Source organism: Equus caballus, chromosome 11 (genome assembly GCF_041296265.1).
Source record: "Equus caballus isolate H_3958 breed thoroughbred chromosome 11, TB-T2T, whole genome shotgun sequence".
NCBI classification, from domain to species: domain Eukaryota; kingdom Metazoa; phylum Chordata; class Mammalia; order Perissodactyla; family Equidae; genus Equus; species Equus caballus.
Genome location: NC_091694.1, coordinates 3,732,281 through 3,758,352, shown reverse-complemented (window position 1 = coordinate 3,758,352; position 26,072 = coordinate 3,732,281). Strand labels below are relative to the sequence as shown.

The window sequence follows — 26,072 nt, the reverse complement described above, 5'->3', positions numbered from 1 at the left end:
ATGGACACTGCCTCCCAGAGAGGCTGTGCCATACAACTGCTCTCCGTGCAGTCAACAAGGACTCAGGGCTCATATACAATTAGGTTTTTCTTGTCTTCTTTGCGTCGCTGGAGAGTTTGCCACAGCCTCCTTCTGGAAATTCTCTCCTCCTTTTGTTTCTGTGGCTTTGCATAAAAGTCTAAAAATTCTTCACTTTAATCGTTCATTCATGTGTTTACTTACTCACTTACTCATTCATTTCATAGTTCAGTGCTTAGAATTGTGCAGTCCACCAGGGGGCCCTCCCATTTTATTTATCAAGTAAAATATTGCCCTATCGTCCCGTCTGTGACTCTCTCTGTGTAACTGAAAGTGCCAAAAAGGAATTTCCAAAATAGGGGCATAAACGTTGAGCAACGGAGAAACTGAGGCACGGGGCGTGAAATGTCTCCATTAGAGTCAGAAAGCACATAAATGGCAGAAGTGAGGCTGCACGCGTACCTTCTCACCCCTGACTGCCCGTGTTTGCATCAAGAGTCCAGACGGGACTTCCATGGAGAGGCTTGTTGTCTTCAGACAGGGGTCTTCTCCAGGCTGAGGATCGTAAAGCAGCAGATTAGCCTGTCCTGTCCTTGCAGCTGCCAGTCCTGATCCCCACCTGCCCCGAGCCTTCCAGAACACGGACACCACCATCCAGGAGCAACGAGCATGGGCCAGCGGCCAGGGAGGCTGGTTCTGGCTGCCAAGTTTCCATCTCAGCTCCTTCTCCAAATCCGCATGGAGACTCTCCCACCCCCACCCCTTGGCAGTAGGACGCCACCATCTGAGCCTGCCTGTCGCTCCCCTTCAGAACAGAATTCAAAAGTTTGCAATACCAGTCTCTGCCCTTGTGGGATGACGGGGCAGCCCGGCCCAAAATAGCTGGGAGAGGCAGGACATTCAGGCCGCGGTAGGAAAAATCACAGTGCCACTAATGACAGGCTGTGCTTATCTGGAACCGAGCGTCTTGCAGACTTTGATGGAGGTCACATAGTTTTTTCCGATGATGAGGAAACAGACAGAGTGAGCGGCAATGACATGCCCAGGGAGAGAGAAAGAATCGGCAAACGGGGGAGGACAGAGTGTGCTGCCCCCTGGGCAGGGGTTCTGGGGAATGTGCCCTCCCCCTCTGAGTCTCTGGGCTTTACCTCCCAGGAGCTGCCCTTGTCTGAGAACGCGGAGCCACTTGGGAATGTTCGGGAAGCCTCGAGGAGTCTGGCCCAGACGTCCCTGTGCAGGAGCTGCAAGTTCCTGGGGAATTTCAGATGGGCGTGGCCTGCCGTACAGTAGGGAGCCTCAGAGAGAGACCTTGGGGGCGCTGCTCTTTGCTCTGGTTTGCCCAGGCCTCTGGCCCGTCACAGGGCTGATGAAATCTCCCCCGCACTGCTGCTGGCGTTGGGTTCTGATTTGTTCATGTTGTTTTTTTTGCCATGACTCTTGTCCCAGCGCTGGCCTGGACGGTCCAACAGGAAGGCTTTTGCTGAACTGAGAACATTCTGCCCTGGTTGCCTGGGGGCACTATGGCCACACTGGGGGAGAATCGAACAGTCTGCATGGCGGTCCCTGGCTTGCCCGATTTCCCATCTTTCCGATTTACAATTTTAAAGCAGTAATGAAGTAGATGACAAAGGACATCAGGGACCTGGCCAGCTCTGTGTTTGGTGACGTATTTTATTTCCTTTACTGAGGGCTGACTGGCTTTCTCTGGGAGCCTGGCCTTGTGCCTCTTTGCCCATTTGCCTGCTGGCTTGAGTTGTGGGTGGTGAAGGCTCTACCCGAGATGCTCTCAGACCTCGATTTCCATTCTCTGGGACTTCCCATGCCGCCGAGCCTTCTGTCTCACACAAATTTCTTGGGAAACCCCAGGCTCTTGTTGCCACATTTAATATCAACGCTCTCCCCTCCCCCCAGCCCCGTTTCTGCCTCAAGAAAAATGAGTAATCAGTTTTCTAATCTCTTGGGAGTTATGGAGACTCAACCCAAGAGGAGGGAAGGAAGATTATACTTATGATAGTGACAGTTATAACGAACATTCTAGCACTTTGAGTCTGCTCCATCACCCCTTTGATCAACCGTGTGAGAAATTACAGCTTCATAATCCTTTACCCCAACTCCCCCCAATACAAAAAGCTCTGAAAACTTAGTTTTGCCCTAACTTTGGCAAGAACGAATTTGACAGAACAGCGTGACTTGAACTGTTGTGAGACTATGAATGGCCTTCATTTATCGCACTACAGAATATTCAAGTGTCTGACGCAGGGGCGCTGCCCCTAATTCTGCTGGGGTAAGATGCCCTATATGATATTTGCATCTTACTCCCAACACATCTGGCCTCACAGGTTCCAGATGAAAGACGGTGGGCCTGTCTCTGCTTTATAGACAAGGAAACTAAGGCCCAGCGAGGTTGGGCAGCATCCCCAGGCCAAGGATCTAAACGTCCTGTTAGAACGAGCCAGTCGCTGCTGGAAGAGACCGTCATTATTTGGTTGTATTTCTAAAGCTTCGCTCTGTATTGGGTCTCTGAGTGCATGTCTTGGAATTATCTTAAAGGTAACGGTCTTTTAGTTCTTCAACACCAAAGCCATCTTGCATGGCGTAAAGAGGGGGAACAAATCTTCCATCTCCACATCTGTTTCTCTTTCAAGCTGCATGCCCAACTTCGTGTGCACTGAATTCTGATGTCGGTTCACGACTTCTTCAGGTCAGAGTCTCCTGGATGGGGCAATGGGGAACTTTCCTACTGCATTCAGGGAGTTCCCGATTCCCAGGAGTTTTGAGAAAGACCTGGATTCTCTAACATCCTAGACCAAGGTCCCGCAGGTGCTGCATGAAGATGCAGTCTGCTTGCCTTTTCTGCTTCTCTTGTTGTGGTCTCCCTGGTCTCCCGCTGTGAAGGCTATTCGAGGACAGAGCAACTGGGGGAAGGTCATCAGTGTGCTGGCCCGGGTCTTGTTGACCGGGAATTTCCTCGTGTTATGCACAGGAACGAAGACGAGCTTATCTCTAGGTTTTCCTGTGTCGATAAGCAACCCGGGATGTAAGTTTTGCCAAGCCTTAGACTCATTATGGAGATCATGAGGCCTTCCCAGTCATCTAACGCTAGCTGAAACCACATCTCCAACAGAGACATGTTTACTTAATCTTGCCATAGTGTCCTTGAAGTTCTCCAGGGCCACTGGAGGATCAGGAGCATTTCTCCCTTTGCTTCCACAGTTGGGGGTTGGCTGCAGGGTCTCCGTGGAGTGGCCACAGGGCACTGGCTGCCTCCACTGCCTGGAACTCTCTCTCTTCTTCCATCTCCATCGTTCTCAGCTTGCCCTGGCTAGTAGGTGTGCTGGCAGATGTCAGGCATGCACACCCATCTCCTCCCATTTTGATTTCTTAGCCTCCCAGCAGACAGCCGGGAGCTGAGGTGGCTAGGACACTCCAAGGCAGAGAGTGAGGCACAGCCACTGTGCTCTGCTCCGAGCATCCCAAACCAGCATCCCTGTGTCTAGCCAGAGAGGGAGGCCCTGGGAGGAGCGGTGACAAGATAAAAGCGCAGGAATGATGTCTGAGCAGATTGGAGAGAACATGGAGGCCAGGGAGATGCAAAAAAAGAAAGAAAACTGCCACAGCAGCGCAGAGTTTTGTTTCTCTGGCCAGATCCCTCCTCCCTCGTGATCTGATCAGATTCTAGAACTATCTGGTCTGAATCAGAGTTTGGGGATGGAGACCAGCATAACTGGGGCAACTCCCGAGAAGCCTGGGGCAGTATTGGGATGCGAGGTGGGGCCAAGGGACTTGTTTGGAAAGAACTTTTGTATAAAATGGAGAAAATGTCCATTTTTCATATTAAGGACCGAAAGATCTGATAAAGCCTGAGAAATGTTTGAGTCCCTCCTGTTCTGTCCCCCGCCAGGCTCACACTGTCCTCTGGAACATCTGCACCTCCCAGACAGGGGTTCCTAACCTTTGGATCACAGAACCCTCTGGGACTCTGATCAAAGCAATACACCATTGCCATCCAACAATGCACACGTGTACACACACATGTGCACACACAATTTTGTATTCTGTTTTAGGAGGTCCACAGATTCCCCCAAACCTGTCCGTGGTCCCTGGACCCCAGGTGGAGGCCTGATGGAAGGCATGTGTCAGGTCTGCCACCGTCCAGAGACTTGATCCCACAGGGGTGGCTACAGGTGCCCCCTGAGCTCCTTGGAGCCCATCCCCCTGCCACCAAGGAACTCGGGGGTCCCAACTCTCCTTGCCCTGGGCCCCCAGACCTCCGACACCTGGATGGACTTCCAGACACTTGGAGGTGGCTACCCTCCATCCCCATCCTGGGCTGGCTCCCAGGGTGGCTAGGAGGAGGGCAGCGCTGGCTTCCCCTGCCCGCCGGGCACACACACAGTTAATCCTCGGCGGCTGCTGTTTGGATAAAATGCGCTGGGAGCGTTCGAGGCTCCGCGGCCGCTCACATCTGGCTGGGGTTTGCTCTTTACGCGTCTGTCCTGCCTTCTTCGTCTCTTCCTTTACTTTCGAGAAACCGCGTTTCCGCTTCTGACCAAAGAGACCTTGGAGCCAAGGAGATCAAGGTGCCGGGAAGGGGCTGTGTTGCCCGCACCCCACCCCATCCCCCCCTCACTTTCTGCGCCTTCTTCCCGAGGACTTTTCCCTTCCTTCTTCCCCGCGCTCTCCTTCGGCGCGTCTGTTCTCCCCCCGGCCCTAACGAGGAGGAGGCTGCGCCCCTGGGAGATGCTCTAAGTGGCGCTGGGAGAGCCTGAGAGGCCGCGGGGAGGACGCGGGCGCCCCGCTCTCGGACGCCGGCTGGAGGTAGGTGCCGGGCGGGCGGGACCGGGCGGGCGGGACCGGGCGGGCGGGACCCAGCGCTGCTTCAGCTCGTTTTTCGGGCTTCAGCCCGGTTGCCAGAGCGGAGCGGAGCAGACACCTTCACCGGCCGGCGAGGAGCCGAGTGGGAGGGGCCGGGTGGCAGTTGTGCCGGGGATGGGGTGGGAGGGGTAGTGGGTGGGGGTTGCGGGAAGACCAGGAGGTCAGCGAAGGTTCGCTGCCCGTTCTTGCTGCTCGCTTCGTGAGCGGAGGTGCCCTGGAGAGCCGTGGCCTCCGTCTGCTTCTGGGGCAGATGGATGCTGTCAGCAGGGATCATACCTCTCCCATGTTTTGTGGGTGTTTATCTTGCTTCACTCTTCTCTGGTGCTTTTCTGAGGACGTGAAAGGAAAAGGAATGGTGCTCAAGTCCCCTCTGCACGTGGTGGGGAGCCCCCCACCCCAATATTGCCTGGACCACCTGAAAGCCAGGTTTGTCCAGCCCTGCCTGTGGCCAATTTGAACCCCACACGGAACAGGAAATGCTGACTTTGGCCCGGGATCTAATGGCCTTGGTGTTCTCAGAGGGGATGCAGCCTGGACAGGGAAAAATAATGTCCCTTTCCCGGGGACCCTCCTGGTTGTCTGCACCTCTGAGAGTAGCCCCTAGTCTGGGGCCGAGCCGCTGAGCTGCCCTCAGGCTTCTGGACCACGCATGCCTCTCTGCGTCTACGTACCATGTACCGCCCAGCAACTCTAGGGCCTCTCCACCCATGCAGGTGTGGTCCCACTTGTCGTAGGTGCCCATATCCTGTTAGCCTGGGCCCCACCAGTTCCTGGGCAGCTCCTGTATCTTCCGCAGACCCCCTGTGCTCTGGGCACAACGGGCCCTCCGGGTCCCCTTGGAAGGGAGGGAGGAAGCTGCCCTTCTCTGTGACTTGTTTTTGCCTCCTCTGTCTCACTTGGCTTCTAAGAAAGGGGACAGTTTGGCACACGTGGAGCTTCCTTCTTCTGCGATTTGAAAATGGGGAGTGTTCTGAGAAACTGAATTTTCTCAACCACTAGCTACTTCCCGGGTCCCTGTGGGAGGATGTGAGGTCCTCAGAGGCTGCTGGGCCCTTGCTTTTTATAGCGCAGGAAAGCACGCAGCCAGCCCCATGTGCGAGGTCACAAGTAGGCGGCCTCACTGTTGCGTGTGCTACAGGGAGAGGCCTGCGTGGCAAGGAAGTTCGTCCTCCACGAGGCCTGCTCAACGTCCCTTCCTAGAGAGGAGAGGAAAAATACAGGTGAAGGAGAGATCGGGGCGGTGGGTTGCGTTGTCCTTTCCCACCCTCCTTCCCACTTGCCCTCTTGACTTAAGAGCTGAGAGCAGCTTAGGATGACTCAATCACAACAGCGGCAATAAAAATAATGGCAGCCATGGATGTGTGTGTGTGTGTTTCCTGCACAGCAGGCACTGAGCAAATGTTTGTTCTTGACAATTCTATCAATGGCACTCACCCCCGAAAAGCTCAGAGAGGCTCATGACTTGCCCAGAGGCAGTAGAGGAAGGACCGGGACTCAAATCTGCATCTCGGTGCCCAGAGAAGAGATGTGACTTGCTCAAGGATGCACAAGTCTTCGAGCTGAGGCTGGAACCCAAGCTTCCTTAAGTTTTCAAATTTCCCCTTCCCAGCACCCCACGGAGAAAGGGCCCTGGGGCAGGAAGGACTGCCAGGCTCTGCTTCCCAGGGACCCTTGCCCTCTCTTCTGACCCTTTCTCTCTTCCTTCTCCCATCTTGAGTCTTTTGTGACGCCAAGGAAAGTGCTCCGGGGGAACAGCAAGTCAGGGAAACAGAGAAACGCGGGTGTAGCAGGTCTCGGAGGGCCCTCGTCCAGCCAGAGGATACCGCTGCCTGTCTGGGGCAGGTGCTGCCAAGCCAGCGAGGGCCACCCTCCCCAGTGGAGCCCAGAAAGCAGACGTGGTCCCAGGAAGGACGCAGGCAGCTGCCTCCTCATTTCTGGGATGTAACCTCCCTATTCAGGGCAACCAGCACAGCATAATTTTTTCAGAACATGCTTCTTTCTGTTGTTCTTCCTGGTGCCTCCTGCCCTCCCCCCCACCCCCCCCAGCTGTAATTAGCATGACTCATAAACCAAATATTCTGGCATTGAACTTCACCCATCAAAACAAAGATGAAAAGAATTTCGTAGATACAGTCGTGCTGCTGGGCGTCCTCACAAGACATGAGCTTGCCATAGCACTTTTGTCTTCAGGAGCCGGCCCCTCGTGTGGGTCCCTGTTCCTGCAGCTGTGGGTGGCTGAGGCTCCAGGGCTAGGGATGGGGGTGACAGCTTGCAAAGGAAAGGAAGAAGAGACGGGTTCCAGGTTCCGTTGTGGTCTCCACATTCTGCTGACTGCCTAAGGCGACTCTGCCTGCCCATCTGCTGGAGAGAGAATTGGGTGTTTCAGAGGGAGCCTTGTCTCCCCTCCCTGAGAGCCCAGAGATGTTTAAGTGGGGCCTTGGCCTCCCAGGTGCTTCTGCAACTACGTTGTGGGCTGAGGGTTATTGTTTTTTCCTGTTTTTACCTGCTGAAATCTGCCTTCTCTTAAAGTTAAATGAGACAAAGCGGCTCCCTGGACAGCACCCGGGCATCTCCTGGACCCTCAGGCAGTGCGAGGAGGACCTGTCTGCCCGCTTGCTTAGAGAACAAGTGGGAAAGAGCCATCAAAGCTTGCTCAAGGCACTTCCTTCCATGCTTTCTCGGGGCAGCTCAGCAAGCTGGCCCCATGAGGCTGGGGATTCGGGATTCTTTGGGTCCATGCCGGGCTCCTTGGCCTGGTGGGGCCCGTTCTGCGCTTAACTACAGACGAGCAGAAGCGGGGCACGCTGCCTCTTTTCCTCCTCCCCAAGCTCTGCGGTGAAACTTCTGCTGCTGCAGCCTGTGCCCCTGACCCTCGCCTTTCTGCCTCTTGGGGGCAGGGCTCAGTGGCGTGAGCAGGAGTGGGAGCTCTTGAACCCTTTGGGGGGGCATCTTTATTCCTGAGTCCTTGTCAGGGTTGCAGTTGGGTGATGCCTGTGACGTGGGAGACGTGAGTGGCTCCCTGTATCCCGTTAAGCCACTCACTCTTGCTTTCCAGAACTGGGCTCAAAGAGAGATGGGTGTGGGCAGAGGCACTGGAGGCCCCCCACCGCCTACTGGGGTGTTGCTGGCCTGCCCCAGAGGCCCCTGCAGTCAGCTCCTTCTCCAGCAGTGGACGGGACTGGCACAGTCATACTGGGGTGTCCCCCCATCCGGGACGGCTGTGGGCGAGGCTGGGCCTCAGTGTCTGACCATCTCTCTGGCTCCTGTAGGAATTTTTCTTAAAATGAGATGAGCAGAGTTTGGAAGAGACGAAGGAGGCAGGATGGGAAGGGAGGATGGGAAAAGAGGCAGGCAGGCGGGGCGGGCAGTGGGGGTGGTGGAGGGCAGGGGGGAGTCAAGTTCTTGGTGCCCCGTGCTGGGTCAAATGTCGCTGCTGGCCACTGGTAAAGCCACACTTGGTGGAATGCCCCAAACCCTGCGTCTCAGGTTGCACCCCCTCCCCAAGTGGTGGGGACATCTGGTTGGTTACCAGCCACCCTCTGCCCTGGGGACCAGAGAAGGGAAAGGACCTCGCCTGGGAAAGCTGCCAGCTCTGGTGGATTTGCAGGCGGGTGCAGGCCGGAAGCTGGGCTGGGCTGGGCTCTGCCCTGCAGGTTTCTGGGTCTGGTCTTCAGAGTTGGGGACTGAGGTGCACCTGGAAACACTCGGGCCCTTTCTCCTTGTGAGGAGTCTAAAGCAGTTCTGGTGAGAGATGGGTGGGTCTGGGTGGGTCTGGGGGTGGTCAAGGGGCTCTTGGGTCTTCTGGCCTTCAAGACCCGCCCCCCCTCCCCGTGAAGGTATAGCTACGAGAGCAAGACCCACAGTTCTGTAAACTTGCTGTAAGCCCTGGTTGAGGAGACCCTGAGAATGGCACGTGCTGGGCAGGCGGAGCCAGCGGGCACAGTCTGATGCCCGCCCTTCCCCTTTCTGTTCTGTTCTCTGCTTCCACATTCTCCCGCTTCCAGTTCCCTCTCTGCAGGGGCCCCTTCTAGGGGGTCCAACCAAGCCTGACCCCTAGACAGTCCCCCAAGGGGTGGGCAGACACAGGGCATGATGCTGCCTGCCCCCCCCCCCCCAGTGTGCATTCTTCACACCATTCCTTCCTGCTAGCTGCAGTTGGCCTCAGATCCCTTTGCAATCGGCTCCTGACCGTCAGAGGGTCTTGGGGGTGGGATGCGACCATTGCCGTCCCTGCACGGTGTGCTCTTCTTCCTCCCACGTCCTTTCAAAGCTCACCAACGTGCGGTTGCCTCTCCATCCTGCACAAGCAATGCTCTAGAAATGCACGCTCCGCGGGCCGCCCCTCCCACGCTCCTCACATTTTGAGGAATGAGGAGGGTGTTCCTGGTGATTCTGCGTCTTAATCCAAAGGAATTAAAGTCCAACGGTGAGTTTTAAGGTGCTGGCTGGCCGCCAGCAGGGACAGCTCTGCGCATTGCTTTCGTGAAGACGGTTATCATGGACCCCCCAGTGCCCCATCCTGTGGCTGGCATAGGGCGGGCGCACAGCAATCTGCCGAGTGAACCGATGCAGGGGCTCAGCTGGCTGGTAAACTCCGCAGAGCCGAATGCTGCGGCTGCCGTTCCAGCTGTAGCCAAACGAGCTAAGCGGGGGAACGCCCAACAGGTGGGAGAGCCTGCTGGGCCACAGTTTGGCCCAGCGTAGTTTGGCCCTCTCTGGTATCTTTCTGGAGACCCCTCGGGGTGAAGTGGAAGGCAGTTTGCTGTCAGACACACCTGGGTCTCCCCTGAGCTCCAGCACCTCCCCACGGTGGGGCCTGGGGTGAGTGGCTCCTTCGCTCTGAGCCCATTTGCTCTGAGAAATTGAGGTGCCCCATAGGGCTCAAGCTCGATAGTGTATGGAGAGCACCGTGCCCAGAGCCCCGCACTTAGTAGGTGCTTAGTCAATGGTAGCAGGGCTTTGTTAGAAGGAATCTGGGATAAAGGATGGGGCTGCACCTGGCCTGTTGACTCGCCTGGCCCTTGTGCAGAATTCCTCATGGGCTCAAGGATTTGGCTCATTCCTTCTGTTTTGCCGCAGGTGGCCTCCTTCAGTAGCGAGTACCACCAGTGTGTCCAAGACAAAACAAATCCCCCTCCTTCTAGAAAACGCGTTGTCTCCAGCTGGCCTGATTCTCGGCCAGGTGAGACGCCCTTCCCCGGCCTGAGCTGCACCCACGGTCACTCGGGGCCTCCGCTGCTCAGGGGAAGAGCTGGATCTTCTTGTTCGGTTGTGGCCCTAGTCTCCAGCCCTCTGTCTGGTACTGAGTAGGCGCTCAGTAAACACTTGTGAAAGAATGTGGGGCTTCAGCACCAGGTCGTTTTATATCCGCGTGGTCCTGCTTGAGTCACGGATTTGCCACAGCATGCCCAAACCCTCCCCCATTCTCCCTCTCTGCACATAGAGTCAAATTCCCTGGGATAAACAAAATGCTCCCTTAGTCCCCAGGGTGGGCTTATTTGTCATTTTTCTAAGTGGAGTATAATGTGTACTTAGTGTGAAAAAAATACGTGACTGTTATAGGGAAAAAACCCAGAGAAGCCAAAATAAGAAAATGGCAAACATCCACATTTTCATCACCCAGAGATAATTGCTGCTAGCAGCCAGGTGGGTGGCTTCAGCTCTTTGGGGCTGAGTGTCCGTGTGTGTTATGGGCGTGTATTTTTGTGTGCATGTTCTCAACCTCCGTCTTCACTCATCACCGTTTAGGAACATCTTTCCATGTCAGTAAATCTTCATCTATTCACAGAGGGCACTGATTGGTGCTGCTGGCTGAAGCTGCGCCCCCGCCAGCATTATTTGTTTATTTATTTAAATGCCTTTAAAAGAAGCACCTGGTGGCTGGTTGTCGGCCATCCCCACCCCTCCCTGTTATATTACACCCAGCCCGCGGACAGTAGCTAAAGGCCTTTGAGTTTGCTGCCCCATCAACCACCTCCTTTTTAGCTTTCCACTGTGTGAATGCACCATAATTTACTGAATTAGACTGTTTTTGCAGGACACCTAGGTGGTTTGCGACCTTAGGTAATGGAGGCAGTGGATTGTAACTCTTTTTGAAGCAGATTTTCTGAGTGTAGATAAGAGGAACATTTGAGAAAAAGATGTGAGGGGGCCATGGCAGGACTCAGTGTTCTGATGGCGCTTAATAGGGTGCCCTGGGTCACTGTCCCCCCTCCCCTCGTCTCCCCAAAACCACTCCCATCCTGAATTAGAGAGAGATTTGAACACACCGGCTTGAGGCCATAGCAAAAAGTGTGGGAGCCTGAAGTCCTCTGTGGATGATGGCTCTGCCACTTGGGAATGGCTGAAAGGTGACAGTGGAGCTCAATCAATGTTGAAAGTCAGATACCAGTCACTGGAGACGCATGTGAAATGAGACACAGCTCCTGCTTGCGAGGGGTGCTGTGCGGGGACAAGATAAGAGGGCCGATGATTGTAGACCAGTCTGTCCAAGATGCTGGAGGAGGTGGCATCAGGCTGGCTCTGACGAACACACAGATGATGAAAGTGGTAGGAGAAAAGGACAGACAGAGGATTAGACCGACTGCCTTGTGTTGGGGACTTCGAGTGGCTCCAGATGGCTGGAGTGAAGGATACATGTTCAGGTGTGGGGACGACAGGGCCAGAGGTGAGGCAGGAGCCAGATGGTGAAGCTCGGGGCTTAAATGTTTCCTTTATTTTTGTGGGAAGCCTTTTAAGCCAAGGGTGGCATTCAGATCTGCAGTTCTGAAAGCTGCCTCTGGTAGACAGTTTGGAAGGTGGATGAAAGACGGGGGACCAGCGAAGAGCTGAGGAAGAAGCGGTGACAGAGGCCAAGGGGGAGGAGGGGAGAGGAGACCCTCAGGAGGCTTGGTGACAGATGAGAGGTGATGGGTACGTGGAGGTAAGAGTCTGTATGGCTCCGAGATTTCCAGCCCGGGGCCTCTGTGTGGACGGTGCCGACTTCCCCTGAGCCATAAGCTGTAGGAGGAGGAGCAGGTATGGTGGGGTCTGGGGGAGAAGATGAATTAATTGGGGGTTCAAGGGTCTTGTGACAGAGCGAAGAGGAGATGTTCAGAAGACAGTCGTATGCCTGGCTCTAGACCAGCGCTGTCCAACAGAACTTTCTGCAACGATGTAACGTTCTCCTGGCCGTGCTGTCCGAGAGGGTAGCCACTGAGAATGTGCTTATGTATCTGGGAACTGACTCTTGCCTCTTGTCTGGTTCGACTTGCCCCGTGAGTGGGCTAGCGGTTGCTGTTTTGGAGAGCGCAGGCCTAGGGTTCGGTGGCCAGGCCCAGGTGCAGACGAGGATCAAGGAGATGTCGCTTGAAGCCATCTCGTAGAAAATAACAGAAGGAAAGAAGGTTTGGAGTGAGAGGAGCTGAGAGCCGAGGACACAGCCTGCAGACACCTGTCTGTAAGAGGAGATCAAGGAGGATAAACACTGGGTGGGCCGGAGCTGGGGTGAAGGCGGTAGGTGGTCTCCTCAGCAGGCCCCCCATAGCGCTCACGGAAGATGGGGCAGCAAGTGCTGGGTGTCAGGAGGGACACTGGCGATCTCAGCCAGACGGTCTGGGCTGGACTGGGCGGCAGGGGTGCTGAGCATCTGCTGAGCTAAATCATATTCTTGACCTGGGAGCCATTAGGTGTGGGACAAAGTTCCATCGTTTGCCAAGCTTCCCCTGGGGATGCCTATAAAACATTGCGGGGATGTCTAGACCCCAGAAAACCAGAGACGTTCGTACCGCTTGTGAGAGGCTGGTGTGGTGGGGCGCGGCTCACGGAACTCCCAGGTTCCTTCCTCCTTCGGTCTCGGGAGCCGTCAGCCCCCCGAGGGCGTCACCGCTGCGGGGAAGTGGGCAGTGGGCCAGGCCACCTGCAGAGCGAGCTCACGCACGAGCTGTCACTAGCTCCTCTCTCTCACGCGGTTCTCAAAGCGGGGCCAGGTCTGCCGCCCGAGGCCTTACAGCTGGGAGGTGATCTAAGGACAGTGCTCCAGTCAAGGAAATCTTTGTTTGCACTGGGACGGAATCATAGCTGTGGAGGCCGGGCTGGCCAGGTGCCCCTGCAGGCCTGACGCCTGCAGCCCACGTGGTCTCCTCGTCCGCAGGGCCTGGGCAGGAACTTAGACCATGTCTGCTCTCCGCTCCAGGTGGGCCTTTCCTGGTCTAGGTGCAGTCAGTTGTCCCAGGAGAGGATGGAGATGTTTTGGGATGGGGAGAATGCTTGGCCTCTCTTTCCTTCACTGTTTTGTCTCAAGCTAGACCTTGCTCCTATCCAGGCAAAAGGAAGCCTTTGCTTATTAACTAGCGAGTAGCCCTGGAAGACCCATCTCCATCCCCAGCTGTGGGCTTCGGAGGTAACCAAATAAACCCCCAAGCCTTAAAAAATAAACCCTCCTCCTCCAAGCCAGAACGCAGCTTCTTGGAAAAAGGAAAAGAGGGAGATTCAGGGAGTGGGATTGGCGCCAGGACACCCACATCTCTTGGGAAGGGCACTGCTCACCTTCAGTTGAAGGGAGTTCCTTTACTAAGGGATCCCCACCCTCCCACTGCTTCCTCTACAAGGTTGGGGGGAAGCGGGGGAGGGTCCAGGATCAGCTGGGGCTGCCCAATTACAGACAGGAAAATTAGATATTCACTGGGCTTCTGGAATTGGAGAACAAACGTCGTTTATCAACTGGAAGTCACTCTGCCTCCCTCCTGCCCATTGCCAGAGGAGCTGGTAAGTGGCAAATTAGTGTGATGAATGGCTTCTGGGGAAGGCAAGCAGATGTCATGTGTTAGAAAATCCTGATGGTCATCAGGGCCAGAGGGATACCCCAACATGGCGCTTTCTCCTCTCTGGGCATCCCAGGAGCTGAATACAGGGGACCTCCTGCAGCCACTGGAGAGCTCTGAGCTTCTCAACAGAATTCTCCCAGATGTCAGAGCAGAGAGAGACAGCCCCAGGGCTTCCTCTCTGGTTGAGAGCAGACCGGGGAGGGGAAGGCGGCAGGAGCAGATGTGTGGAAGGGGTGGTGGCAGAGGGAAGGTTGATGCCGTATGAAATGGGCTGATCGGATGCTGAGCTGGATGGCATTCTTGACTTAGAAGCCATTAGGTGTGGGCAAAAGTTCTATCTTATGCCAAGCTTCCTCAGGAGAGGCATGTAAAATTTTGGGGTGATGTCAAGGCCCTAGAAAAGCCAGACAAAGATATTTGTCTTGGGTGGATTGAGGTCTGGGACACGGCCAGAGCTCCTGGAAAGCATCAAATACAGGCAAATGGTAGAAAGGAGAAGAGACCTTCAGGAGATGTTAAAGAGGGTTGGTGACTGATTCAATGTGGCGGATGTATGAGAGGAAGGAGTCTAAATGACTCCCAGATTTCTGGCCTGCTGTTTGCTCATACTTCCTCCTTCCTCCCCCACTGACTTCATTGTAATAGAACAGAGCTGTCCAATAGCGTTTTCTGCAATTATTGAAACGCTCTATTCTGCCCCGTCCAATACGGTAGCTACCAGCTACGTGTAGCTATTGAGCTCTTGGAATGTGGTTAGCGTGACTGAGGAACTGAATTTTGAATTTTGTTTAACTTTGATTCATTTCAAATGAAATAGTCATATGTGGCTAGCGGCCACCGCACTGGAGAGCACAGGTCTGGAGCGCTACCCACTTACCACTTTGAATCAACACCTGCCTTTCTGTCTTGAGCTATAATTGGGCACACATCTGTCTCTTTTACTGGACAGTCAGCTTCTAATCCAGGGAGATCCTAGGCTTCTCGCCTCTAGAACAGCTGGTCGCCCGATGAGGTGTAAGGAAGAGGGAAAACCATGTTTATAAAATGCTGTTGTCAAATGGCGCTGGGCTGGGTGTGGCATCAGATAAAACGCAGACGTGTGGAGCCTGAGCTCTGGGAGTTTACTGTCAGAACACAGGCATGACAACATGGAGGTGGGAGGCAGCCAAAAAATAACTGGGACAGCTGACTGGGACCGATTTTAAACAGATATGAGGAAACTTGAACACGTGGATGAAGATTGTCTTCTGAAAGGATTCACCCCAGGTCCACGCGAGGTCTGACGAGGGATAAAAGTTATTAACAAGGAAGTGGTCTCAGACTTCCCGCCCTCCTCCAGATCCCGTAGTTGGCCCAGTGCTCTCTCTCTGCCCCCCAGCTCCTGTAAGGGGGTCTGTTCCTTGTCGGGGGGGGGAGGGTTAAGCTGCAGGTAGATGAGGAGGTTGAGGAGAGGGACTCTGAAGAGCGGAAGGTCCTGAGGGACACGGGTGGGAGAAAAAAGGTGTTCTTGGAATTTGGCAAATGAATTTCTTCACTGGGTTTGGGAAAGACAAGTCCAGAACTTGAGTCATTTTGGAATTGACCTCAGATGCCTTGACCGCAAGGCAGCCTGGAGACTGGACCACGTGGGTCCAGATTCGTGCGGGTTACACACCACTGGCCAAGGAGTCCTGGGGGCCACTTCCCCGACCTGCCTTCGCTGTGTACAGCACATTCTTTTAAGTCACTTTACTGGGGGCAAAACCTCACCCTTTGTAGAGGACTTTTTTCCACTGGAAATTGCTAAAAGTGATCTGGAGCCAAATTTGGTTAGAAGTTGGGCAATACTGTTTTTGCCCGAAAGTGACTAAAATGATCATAATGTCGTGACGCTGGCTTTACTGTGGGACTTGGTAAAAAGGTTCTGAAGAAGTGTTGGAAGAAGGAGAGATTTCAAGCTGGGTTTGCTTTGGCTCCAAAGAAGAGGTTCTTGAGGAGAAGCACCAGCCCCTGAGGCCCTCACTCCACCAGCCCGGTGTCAGCAAGTCTTTGCTGGGCCATGCCCCCGCCCCCACTGATATCATCACCCCTAGACCGGCTGCATCCTGGTCCCCATCTCTTCTGATCAGGGTACAGAAAACCCTTTTCCAGATTAGGAAGAGACACACCAACGAGCAAAATGGTGCTTCCGTTGGGGGTTGAGCATTGATTCTCGACTGGGGGGCTGGGTGCCTCCCAGGGCACATGTGCCAAAGTCTGGAGACATTTTGGGTTGTCATGACTGCGGGTGGGGGGTGCTAATAGGATCTACTGCTCGGAGTCCAGGGACACCGCTAAACATCCTACAATGCCCAGGACGGCCCCATGACCAAGAGTGAGCCAGCCCCAAATGTCCATCGTGCTGAGGCTGAGACCCCCTGGGGACAAAAGAATCCAAGGTGACTGGCTCTTCACTTTCTTTTGTGAACATTTTCCAACTTTTCCAAAATGAATATATATTACTTTGGGTTCAGGAAAAAAAATGTGTAAAGAAAGGAAAATCTCTTTTCCTTTCAAGTGAGGCAAGCTTGGCACTTAAAAAAAAAAAGAAAGAGTAATTATTAAGGCGCCAAGGAAAAACAGAGGAAACACAGAAATAGGGAAATAAATTTAGAGAATTCCATTTGACAAATATTTGTTGAGCAGCAGTCAGGTTCGGAGTGCTGCAGGATGCTTGGCTGGTCCCAGATGAAGAAGACAATGTCCCAGGCCCAGAGGACGTCACAGTCTGCTGTGCAGAATCTTACAGGCCAAGCACGGCTCTCTGCGGGAGGGGACAATATGAAAAACAACATTTACAAAGAGGAGGGCGAGCTTTTGGTTGAGGGATCCGGAAGCCTTCAGGAAGAATAGGAAGCACTTGAGTTGGGTCTTGAAGAGCCGGTGGGGTTTTGTTGTGATCCGAGGGCAGCCTGTCCAAGTTCAAATCCAGCCCCCGCCCTCCCGTAAAAGTCGGACCGTCAGGCTAATCAACTTCTCTACAGCCCTATTTCCTCATTTGTAAATTTGGGATAATAATGAATGAGTATCGTCTCCTTAAAGAATTCACTCAGGTCCATCCAAGGCCTGTGATGGGGTAAAAATTATTAATGCAGAGGTGTTTTCAGACCTAACCCTAACTTATAAGGCTATCAGGATTAATTGAAATGATGCATGGATGCCAGCACAGTGCCTGGTGCAGTTGTGGGTCCTGTGAGCCTAGTTCTTATGTAGAAAAGAGGAGGAGAAAAGCGTGCTCCTGGCCAGAGGAGAAGGAAGCCGGCAGGTGGACAGATGCCAGGAGTTTGGGGGCGTGGCTGGACCCTGCTGCTCAAAGTGCGGTCCTTGGAGCAGCAGCACTGGCCGCACTCGGGGATCTTTGAAGATGCAGATGCTCAGGGCCCTGTTCCAGACTTGCTGAATCAGAACCTGCATTTTAACAAGACTTCCCAGGTGCTATGTGTGCACACTAAAGTTTGGGAAGCAGGGAGCTCGAACACAGCATGAGGGTGCTGTGCAATGCAGCTGAAGAGTGGGGGCAGACCGGGGAGGGTCGTGCGTACCCTGCCGAGGAGCCTGGAGAAATGGTAGATAGGTGGATAGATAATTTAAGTATGACTTTTATACATGAACATATGCACATACACACTTCCATTGAGAAGCGGAGGAGAGGTAGTAGAGATTTTGAGTGGGTGGCTGATCCAAGCAGTCTCTTGGTCTTTGGGAAAGTCTCTGGGCCCTGACACTTGGGAGAGATGGCTGGTTGGTAGAGAACTTGGAGGTGGGGGGGCCGAGCTAATCCACTGCAGTGGGTGGGGTCGGAGGTCAGGCAGAGAATTAAAGGCCCGGCAGAGGTATGGGTGACAGGGGAGGAGGGGGTCCCTGAGGAGGCCAGCCTTCCTGGCGCTGAGCCTCATCATGTCTCTGAGGCTCCACTGGGAGCCCAGGCCCCTTGCCTTTCTGTCCCAGGGCTCTTGTTCCCGGATCTTCTGCCTCCCCCAGGTTCCCGACTTGGCACGGGGGCTCCAGCAGGGAGGGCTGTGGAGCTATAACAGTGAGCCCCCTAAGGCACAGAGTAGAGAACAAAGTCCAAAAGTTGACCCAGTGGAGAGGTCATGCCCTCCCCGGCCACAAAGCCTCTGAGCAACGCGGTATTTGAAGGAAGTCCGCGGCTTCCCAAGGCATGTGAAAGGGGCATTCATCTGGGTAGATAATCACTGACAAAAAAAGATATCCGTCTCCGTTTTTGTTTTCCTGAGACGTGAAAGAGGAATTAAAGAGAAATCACACGTAGGACCTTTCGAGATTGTTCTCCTTGCTTTTCCTATTCGTCTCTCAGTAACCACCTGGATCCCACCCATAACTTGGCTGCCAGGGGTGGGTGGTCCTTATTCCCGCCAGGCCTCGGTTTCTCACTGTGCATTTGAGAGCACTGAGTTGAGTCCTCATAGGTCCTTTGAGATGTTAGACTGTAGGTTTGGTGAACAAAGATAGGGTGGAATTGACCACAGTTGCCCCTCCCACGGCAGGGAGTTTTCCCAGCCCCCCAGAAACAGCCGAGGCACGCGTGACTTACGACCCACACGCGTGTAAAACCCGACTCCCCAAGTTATCCGGGTGATACCTCTAAGGGTGAAAACGAGTGGGAAGTTTTGCCTGTATTAAGCCCAAGCGCTGCCCCCTCATGGGCTCGCTGGGAACCCCTGATGGACGTCTCCTTCTAGAAGGACAGTTCAATCCTGGGTGAGGAGGGTCCTGTCCAGAGTTTTTGCCGAGGGCGCCGTGAGTAAGCGACATGAGGTTGGCCCCAATGGATAGTGAATGCCGGCTGGGGCCGGCCGACACTGTGCTTAAATCAGACGCTCCAGGACGCTCACTGGCATGCCCCCTGGTGGCCAGAGAGCGACTTGTAGCCGCCTGCTTGCTCATGGGCCCCCAGAGTGCAGGGCTGGGGCAGAGTCAGAGTCATTGGACAGTGATCACCCGAATTAATTCGGGATTTTTCTCACCGTCCTACTAGGGCCCATTAATGATCGTCTACAGAGTCCAGTGGCCGAGGGATCTCCTTCCTGGGAGGTGTGGTGGGCTCGGGCAGTGCCATGCTCAGCAGCATGAGGCAGCTTGGTGCTCCCACGCCAGCCCGGGGGGCTGAGGCTCCAGGGACAGAGTGTGCATGTGTGGGAGGGTATGCCAGTGCATGAGAGTGTGTGTGTGCGCATGTATGTGTGGGTGTGAGTGTAAGTTTATGAGTGTGTTGAGAGTGTGTATGTTGGGTGTGGGCATGCATGTATGAGTATGAGAGTGAGTGAGTGTGCATATGAATTATGTGTGTGTATGGAAGTACATGTGAGTATGCTGAAAGTGTGCATGTGCATGAGTGTGCAAGTGTGAATATGAGAGTGTGTGGATGTGAGTGTGTGAGCATAAGTGTACCAAGAGTTGTTGAGTGTGCGAATGTGTTGAGTCCTAATGGAAGTGTGTTTGAGAATGAGAGAGCATGTGAGTGTGTCAAGTGTGTGCATGCACGTGTGCACGTGAGAGTATGTGAGCCTGTGAGAGTGTGTGCATGTGTGTGTGCACTGAGGTTTGTGTGTGAATACGAATGAGTGTGTTGAGATTGTGTGAGTGTGTGCACACATGAGAGTATGAGTACGTGTGTGTTTGCCGAGTGTGAGAGTGCATGCATGTGGGAGTGTATGTGCGAGAGAGCCTGTGTGTGGCCGTCCTCCCAGGGGTTCTGTGACTGAAGCACTTCTTGGTTTTGTGGGTCTGGGGACACCCTTGCTCTCGGCTGTTTCTCTACAGAGCCCCTCCCAACCGATGTCCTTCCCCATGCGTCTTTCCCAGCAGGGCCCGGCGGGAAGATGGGCTCCCGTGGACTGGGACTCGTACTGGCGTGCTGCCTGCTGCTGACCTTTGCTTGTGGCCCGGTGCTGGGCCGTGTGCCACCTGGCCAGCAGGAACAGCAGGAGCAAGAGGGGACCAGGGAGCCGCCGCTGGACCCGGCTGAGAGGTGAGGCTGTGGAGGTGTGGGTGAGGGAGCTGTGGCTTGGCGGGGTTGTGCCTGGGGTCCGGAGCACCCCAGGGCGCTTATTCATAGCTAGATGTGAAGGAGGCAGTCCTGGAGGACAGACGAGCCATTTCTCCTTTCAGTGACCCGGGCGCCTTATCTGAAACTGAGGGCAGTAACCCAGCCTCATTCCAACCCCAAAGGAATGTGGGTCTGTGTGAGGTTTCACAGCCATGTCCTTAAATAAAGAGCACACCAAAACCCCAGCCCCAGCCCTCAGTTGCCTTTCCATTCCTGCTTTGTCTTTGAGAATATCTGCTAGAGTTCTAAGTGCCACCTGGAAGTAGGAGGCAGGGACAATGCTGGACCAAGGACTGGTCCCCGTGACCCTGACCACCGGTCAGGTTGCGAGATGGTGGAGGATTGCTGAAGACTGGCAAGAGAAGTGGTGGCCGTCCTTTAAAAGTTATGAAGTTCAGAGGTCGGCCCCGTGGCCGAGTGGTTAAGTTCGTGCACTCCGCTTTGGCAGCCCAGGGTTTTGCCGGTTTGGATCCTGGGTGCGGACATGGCACCGCTCATCAGGCCACGGTGAGGCGGCATCCCACATGCCACAACTAGAAGGACCTACAACTAAAAAACATACAACTATGTGCTGAGGGGCTTTGGGGAGAAAAAAAAAAGAAAGAAAAGAAGATTGGCAACAGATGTTATTAGCTCAGGTGCCAATCTTAAAAAAAAAGAACAGTTATGACGTTCTTCTGAGTGGCATTGTCTTTACATCCATGACCCTCAGTGATATATAGACTTCAGGCTATTTTGTAGGAATACACAAAATGCGTAGGATTTCTCATGAAACTATCAAATAACACCTTGGCGCTAGCCAGAGGCTTTGAGTTTCTTCATTATTTTGAGCTTTGGGCTGACTTGATCGCCGAGGCTTCAGGCTCACTTAGAGTACATGGAATTGCATGGGATTTGGAGCAAAGTAACAACATTATTTTTCTCTTCCCTCTCCTCCTCCTTCTTTTTATTTAACAAACATTGATTGAGTGCCTACGATTGGTTTGGTCTGGGCATCCACTAGGCACTGGGGACACACACATGAATGACACAGTCCCTGGCCTCCAGGAGCTCTGAGGCTCTCAGGGCAGACACCACCCCCCCAACCCAGTGCAGTGAGGTAGGCTCTGTAGCGCAGGTGCACCCCCAAGGTTGGGGGTGGGAGTGGGAGGGACGGGGAGTGACTGGGTCTCAAAGGACACCAGGTGCAGAAGGAGGGGAAGCCGCCTGGCAACCAGGACGGTGTGTGCGAAGGTGTGGCCATGCCAGTGTCTGGCACCGTGAGGGTTAGTGGGTTCAGGGTGGTGGGAACTGGTGCCAGAGGGTGGAGCACAGAGGGGATATGAGCCTGGTGGGAAAGCGTCTCTTCTGAGCTTAATCCTACAGAGGTGTCACGGAGGGCTATCATGGAGGGGGTAGCAGGTCACGGAGAGGTTTAAATCTGATAGAGGTCTAGAAAGAGCACTGCAGGGAGGCAGAGAAGAGGATGAATTGATGTGTGGAGAGATGAATTTCAGGCGAGCAGTCAAGATGGTAACGGTCCTCCAGAGATGAAGAGGGCTGAGGGCCCAGGTTCTGGAGGTACTTTGGTGTGTGTGGGGTGCCTGACTCCTCAAGACTCTGTGATCCTCAGAATGTTGTGGTGAGGCCAGAGAGGCACCTAGAATAAGGCTGCAAGTTCCATTCTGGGCAACTGATGATGATGCTAGGAGGAGGGTTTGGACAGAGAAGATTTCAGGGGCTAAGTGACAGGCCATCAGTTTTGGATACTTGACATTTGTGGGGCTTGTTGAACCTCTAGATGGAGACTTGTGGCCAGAGGTGGGGGCAGGGGTCCATGTGGGAGTTCAGGGCTCTTGAGTGGCTGAATTTAGGGCATATAGGTCCATTTCCACGTTGTCTGGATTTTAAAAGCGGGCATGGAGTTTGATGAGGATCTGGCCCATTGAGAAGTGCTGTGCCACCTCCAAGATCCTCCTGTCACAGCCCTAGAGCCTATGCAAAGAGCCACAAGCCAGGGAGAGCACAGTGCAATGCAGCAGGGTGCCGCGAGGTGGCAGCATGGAGCCGTCGCCGTCCACCCTGCCCGGGAGCCGGTCTTCACATGTCAGGTTGTAAACCTTAGCGTCCAGCCTCCAGCTGCTGAGGAAGCCCCAGATCTAGTGGAGCCCTCTCATTTACAAATGAGTCAGCTTAACAGAGCGTCTGCTAGAATCATAGATGAATGAAGGGGATGGTCAGTCACAGCGTTGTCACACGGCATCTGAAGACCTCCTAGAATGGCAGATTTCTCCAAAGCAGCCTCTATCTTGCAAAGCCCTCAAGTTATTGCTGTTTTTATGATTATTGTTTCCATTACCGTGAATTGTTGTTAGCAGAGGGCAGGGGGCTCTTTCTGAAATTTCATGTAGGGTCCCAGAATTCACCAAGAGCCAGTGTGGTCTCTCTTGATGGAACGTTAACACACCGCTTTGTGCATCCAGAAGAGAGAGAAGGCACGCCAGGTACATCACACCCTCTGGCAGCAGAAGAGGGAGGCGGTCCCGGCTCTGAGAGCTCAGGGCTCTCACTGTGATGTCTTTGTTTCCCTTAGGACTGAAGAAAAACATGAAAAATACAATCCCAAGCAGGGTGAGGAGCCCACTGCCTCCCGATGCTTTCGCTGCTGCGACCCTGGTACCCCCGTGTACCAGGCCATACCAGTGCCACAGATCAACATCACCATCCTGAAAGGTCAGGCTGCTGTGAAGAGGCGCAAAGGGGACCTTGCCCTGGGGGGCTGCTCCATCCTGGTGGGGGGAGAAGGTGGAGTCCTTGGGGTGGACCAGGCAGGAGGAGAATGTCTCCCTCGGGGCTGTCATCTAGATGGGGAGGAGGACAAAATTCCATTTCTGAGGCTCTGGCCTCTTTCCAAGAGGAGAGATGGGATGGGGCCCTCAGCCCCAGCCAGGAGATGGAGCCTGGGGGCAGCTCGGGGTGTCACCCCACCTGCCTTCACACTGCGTGCCTCACGCTCTTTGTTTTGAGGCTTGGGGTCCGCCGCCCTCCCGCCCGCTTTCTGAGATGCCGTCACCCGCACAGCACAGTCCCGAGGCTGCAGACAACCTTGCACGGCCCTGCAGAGTCTAACCGGGAAGACCCGAGGCGGAGCCCGACATCTGCAGTTCATTTGCTCCCAGTGAGCTGCGGGCCTGGCCACAGAGCCTGTTGCTTTTGGACAAACCCATATGTTCCCTTTTCTTTGCCAGGATTTTCCAGAAGGAAAATAAAAATTATTGCTTCTGGATGAAAACAGAAGAATCCTTGAGGTCGGGTCTGCTTGCTTGACGCCACGTGTTTTCATGCCCCTTTTAGGTGAGAAGGGCGACCGAGGAGATCGAGGCCTGCAAGGGAAATACGGTAAACCAGGCTCCGTGGGCGCCAGGGGCCACGTGGGACCCAAAGGGCAGAAGGGGTCCATGGGGGCCCCCGGGGACCGGTGCAAGAACCACTACGCCGCCTTCTCGGTGGGCCGGAAGAAGCCCCTGCACAGCAATGACTACTACCAGACGGTGATCTTCGACACGGAGTTCGTGAACCTCTACAGCCACTTCAACATGTTCACTGGCAAGTTCTACTGCTACGTGCCCGGCATCTACTTTTTCAGCCTCAACGTGCACACCTGGAACCAGAAGGAGACGTACCTGCACATCATGAAGAACGGGGAGGAGGTGGTGATTCTGTACGCCCAGGTGAGCGACCGCAGCATCATGCAGAGTCAGAGCCTGATGCTGGAGCTGCAGGAGCAGGACGAGGTGTGGGTGCGCCTCTTCAAGGGCGAGCGGGAGAACGCCATCTTCAGCGACGAGTTCGACACCTACATTACCTTCAGCGGCTACCTGGTCAAGCACGCTGCAGAGCCCTAGACGCCTGCTGTACCGCCAGAGGCTAACCTCCTGTTTCCCCCGCCGCCCCCTGCTCCCCGGACCCCCATGGTCCAGTACCAGGCTGACTCCATCAGCCTTTCCCTCGGTCCTGCTTCCCCTGGTCCCCACGTCCCCAGCTTTGGCATTCGACACGACACCCTTCACGGGAGTGGGAGGATAAAAAGGCTGTGTGGTCCCAGGCCTTGCTGGCTCTGGAGATGATCACTGGGCAGGCGCCTGTGAGAACAGCCGGGACCTCCAGCTCCCCTCTGTGTACATATCCTTAGGTGACCCCGCACAGACGGCCGACGCGATGCCTCAGGGTGTCCCAGACTAAGTTATCTTTGCTCCCATCGCTGGAAATAATTAAGCAAATTCTAAAGGTTGTGAAAGGAGCAAAGTAAACTGGGGAGGAGGGGAGGGCATGTTATCTTTGCCTTCCCACCAGCCACCCTGGCTCCCCGGGGAGGGCTGTTTCCCACTGAGGTTGCCAGAGATCCTTTTTAAGAGAAGATCTAACGTGGATGCTGAGGCCACAGGCAAAGGGGGTCAGCTTGGGGCCCCCGGAAACCACATCTGGCTGAATTCTTTTAGGCCACGTATGAACCTTCCTGGGAGACAGCTGGACTGACGTCCACGTCCTATGGACAGCCCTCTGGCTTTACCCGAGGGTTCAGCTGGTCTTTCTGAGCCACAACCGTGAGGGGGTCCAGGCTGGGGAAGCAAATGTCAGCTCCCCAGAGGGTCAGCCAAGCCCTGAGCCTTAAGGTCTCTGGGCTGGGAGAAGCAGCCTGCTCGCTGGAACCCATGGGCTCCTGGCAGCAGCTGGGGACCTCAGGGCATGCAGATATTTCTCTGAGGTGCAAAGCCAGTACAACCCAGGCAGAGCCGTACATCCTGCACGGCTCTGCTCCACTTCCCGACACCACCCTCCAGCCCTGGGCAGGGCCTCCGTGCCTGTCTCTCTGGCATCGGCCTCTCAGACGGGTCAGCTGTGGAAGGTGCTGGAACTTTAGATTTTGTAGCAGCTGTCATGGTTACAGAACGTTTTCTATAAATCCTCCTCGCACACCATCTCAGAGTCCTGTTTCCCGTAGGGTGCAGCTTTCAGCACCCCTCCAGTGCCCTACCCCCGACCTATTTGACCAGCAGCTTAAGCCAACGTGGGAAAGGCTTTCTCTGGGCCCCAGAGTAGGAGAGAGTTGGAAGGGGCTGGAAGTCTCCCCCTCTTTCTGTCTCTGGAGCTCCCACGGGGCTCAGTCCCTGAGACCAGGAGAGAAGACGCGTCCCCACCACCGGGGTCAGAACCCTCTCTCAGCGTGGGCGGCTGCCTGGAATTGGTGCTCTGGCCTGTGGCTGACTTGCCGGGCAGCCCTTCCCCACCTTGCTCTAGAGCAACGCCCAGACCCAGGGGCACTCTTACTACCTGCTTGGGCTCCTAAGCCCCTTTGGGAGCCTTCCTTCCCACCACCTGGTGACCCCTGGTCTTGACCGATCCTTCTGCCCTCCCTGGGCCTGGCCGTGGGGTCCGGGGTCTGTACATCCCTCTCTCTGCAGGACTTCTGCTGGTCACACTTTCAAAACTGTGTTTCCGTGGGCCTGCCAGTGAGCAGGGCACCCGCCTGCTGCTTTGTGCTGTCCCAGTGCTCTTTCAGAAAACATTAAACTCGGAATTGTGTGTTTCAGCATCGTGGCCGTGTCTGTTTGGTCATTGAACTGAATCCTCCTCCTTACTAGCCCCAGCCCCAAACCCCATCTCCTGCTTGGTGGAGGCCTGGGGACCCTCAGCTTGGTATCTGGGGACATCGGTACCCAGCAGGCACAGGCTGGGCCCTGGATGCCCTTGTTCTTCATGGGAACTCATTTCATGGCCTCGGCTGGGTGAGGCCCCCCTGGAGGCCCTGTGTTTGGAGGAGTCCACTGGTGACGGGCGGCAGGTGGGCTTGGACAACCGTATTTGTTCCTGCAGCAGCTGTAACAAACTCTCATGAGCTGCGTGGCTTAAAACAACAGAAATTTATTCTCTCACAGCGCTGGAGGCCAAAAGTACAAAATCAAGGTGTCGGCAGGGCCACTTCTCCTCTTGGAGTCTGTAGAGCAGGGTCCTTCCTCACTTCTCCATCTTCTGGTGGCGCCAGGCATTCCGTGGCTTGTGGCTGCGTCACTCTAAACTCTGCCTATCTCCGTCTTCACGTGGCCTTCTTTCCTGTGTCTCTCAGATCTCCCTCTCCTTTCTCTTTTAAGGACACCACTCATTGGATTTAGGGCCCACCATAAATCCAGGATGATCTCCTCTCAAGACGCTTAACTTGATTACATCTGCAAAGATCCTATTTCCAAATAAGGTCACATCCACAGGTATCGGGTTAGGACTTGGACATCAGGGGGACACAATTCAACCCA

At 54.6% G+C, this 26,072-nt stretch overlaps 1 protein-coding gene across 3 annotated transcripts; it reads left to right on the top strand.

Moving 5' to 3' along the window:
- The first annotated feature begins 4,400 nt into the window (after positions 1–4,400).
- Positions 4,401–25,354, top strand: C1QTNF1 (C1q and TNF related 1). Of its 3 annotated transcripts, none has more exons than XM_005597089.4 (4): positions 4,401–4,836; positions 19,545–19,707; positions 22,358–22,497; positions 23,119–25,354. In XM_005597089.4, exons 2-4 carry the CDS (start codon positions 19,559–19,561, stop codon positions 23,667–23,669), a joined length of 840 nt encoding a protein of 279 aa, XP_005597146.1. In that variant the 5' UTR covers positions 4,401–4,836; positions 19,545–19,558; the 3' UTR covers positions 23,670–25,354. The 3 variants fall into 3 exon arrangements, with proteins under 3 accessions (XP_005597146.1, XP_005597147.1, XP_023507665.1); XM_005597090.4 differs by having other exon boundaries at positions 4,413–4,836; positions 19,542–19,707; XM_023651897.2 differs by lacking the exon at positions 4,401–4,836 and adding an exon at positions 8,553–8,637.
- Positions 25,355–26,072: the final 718 nt, after the last annotated feature.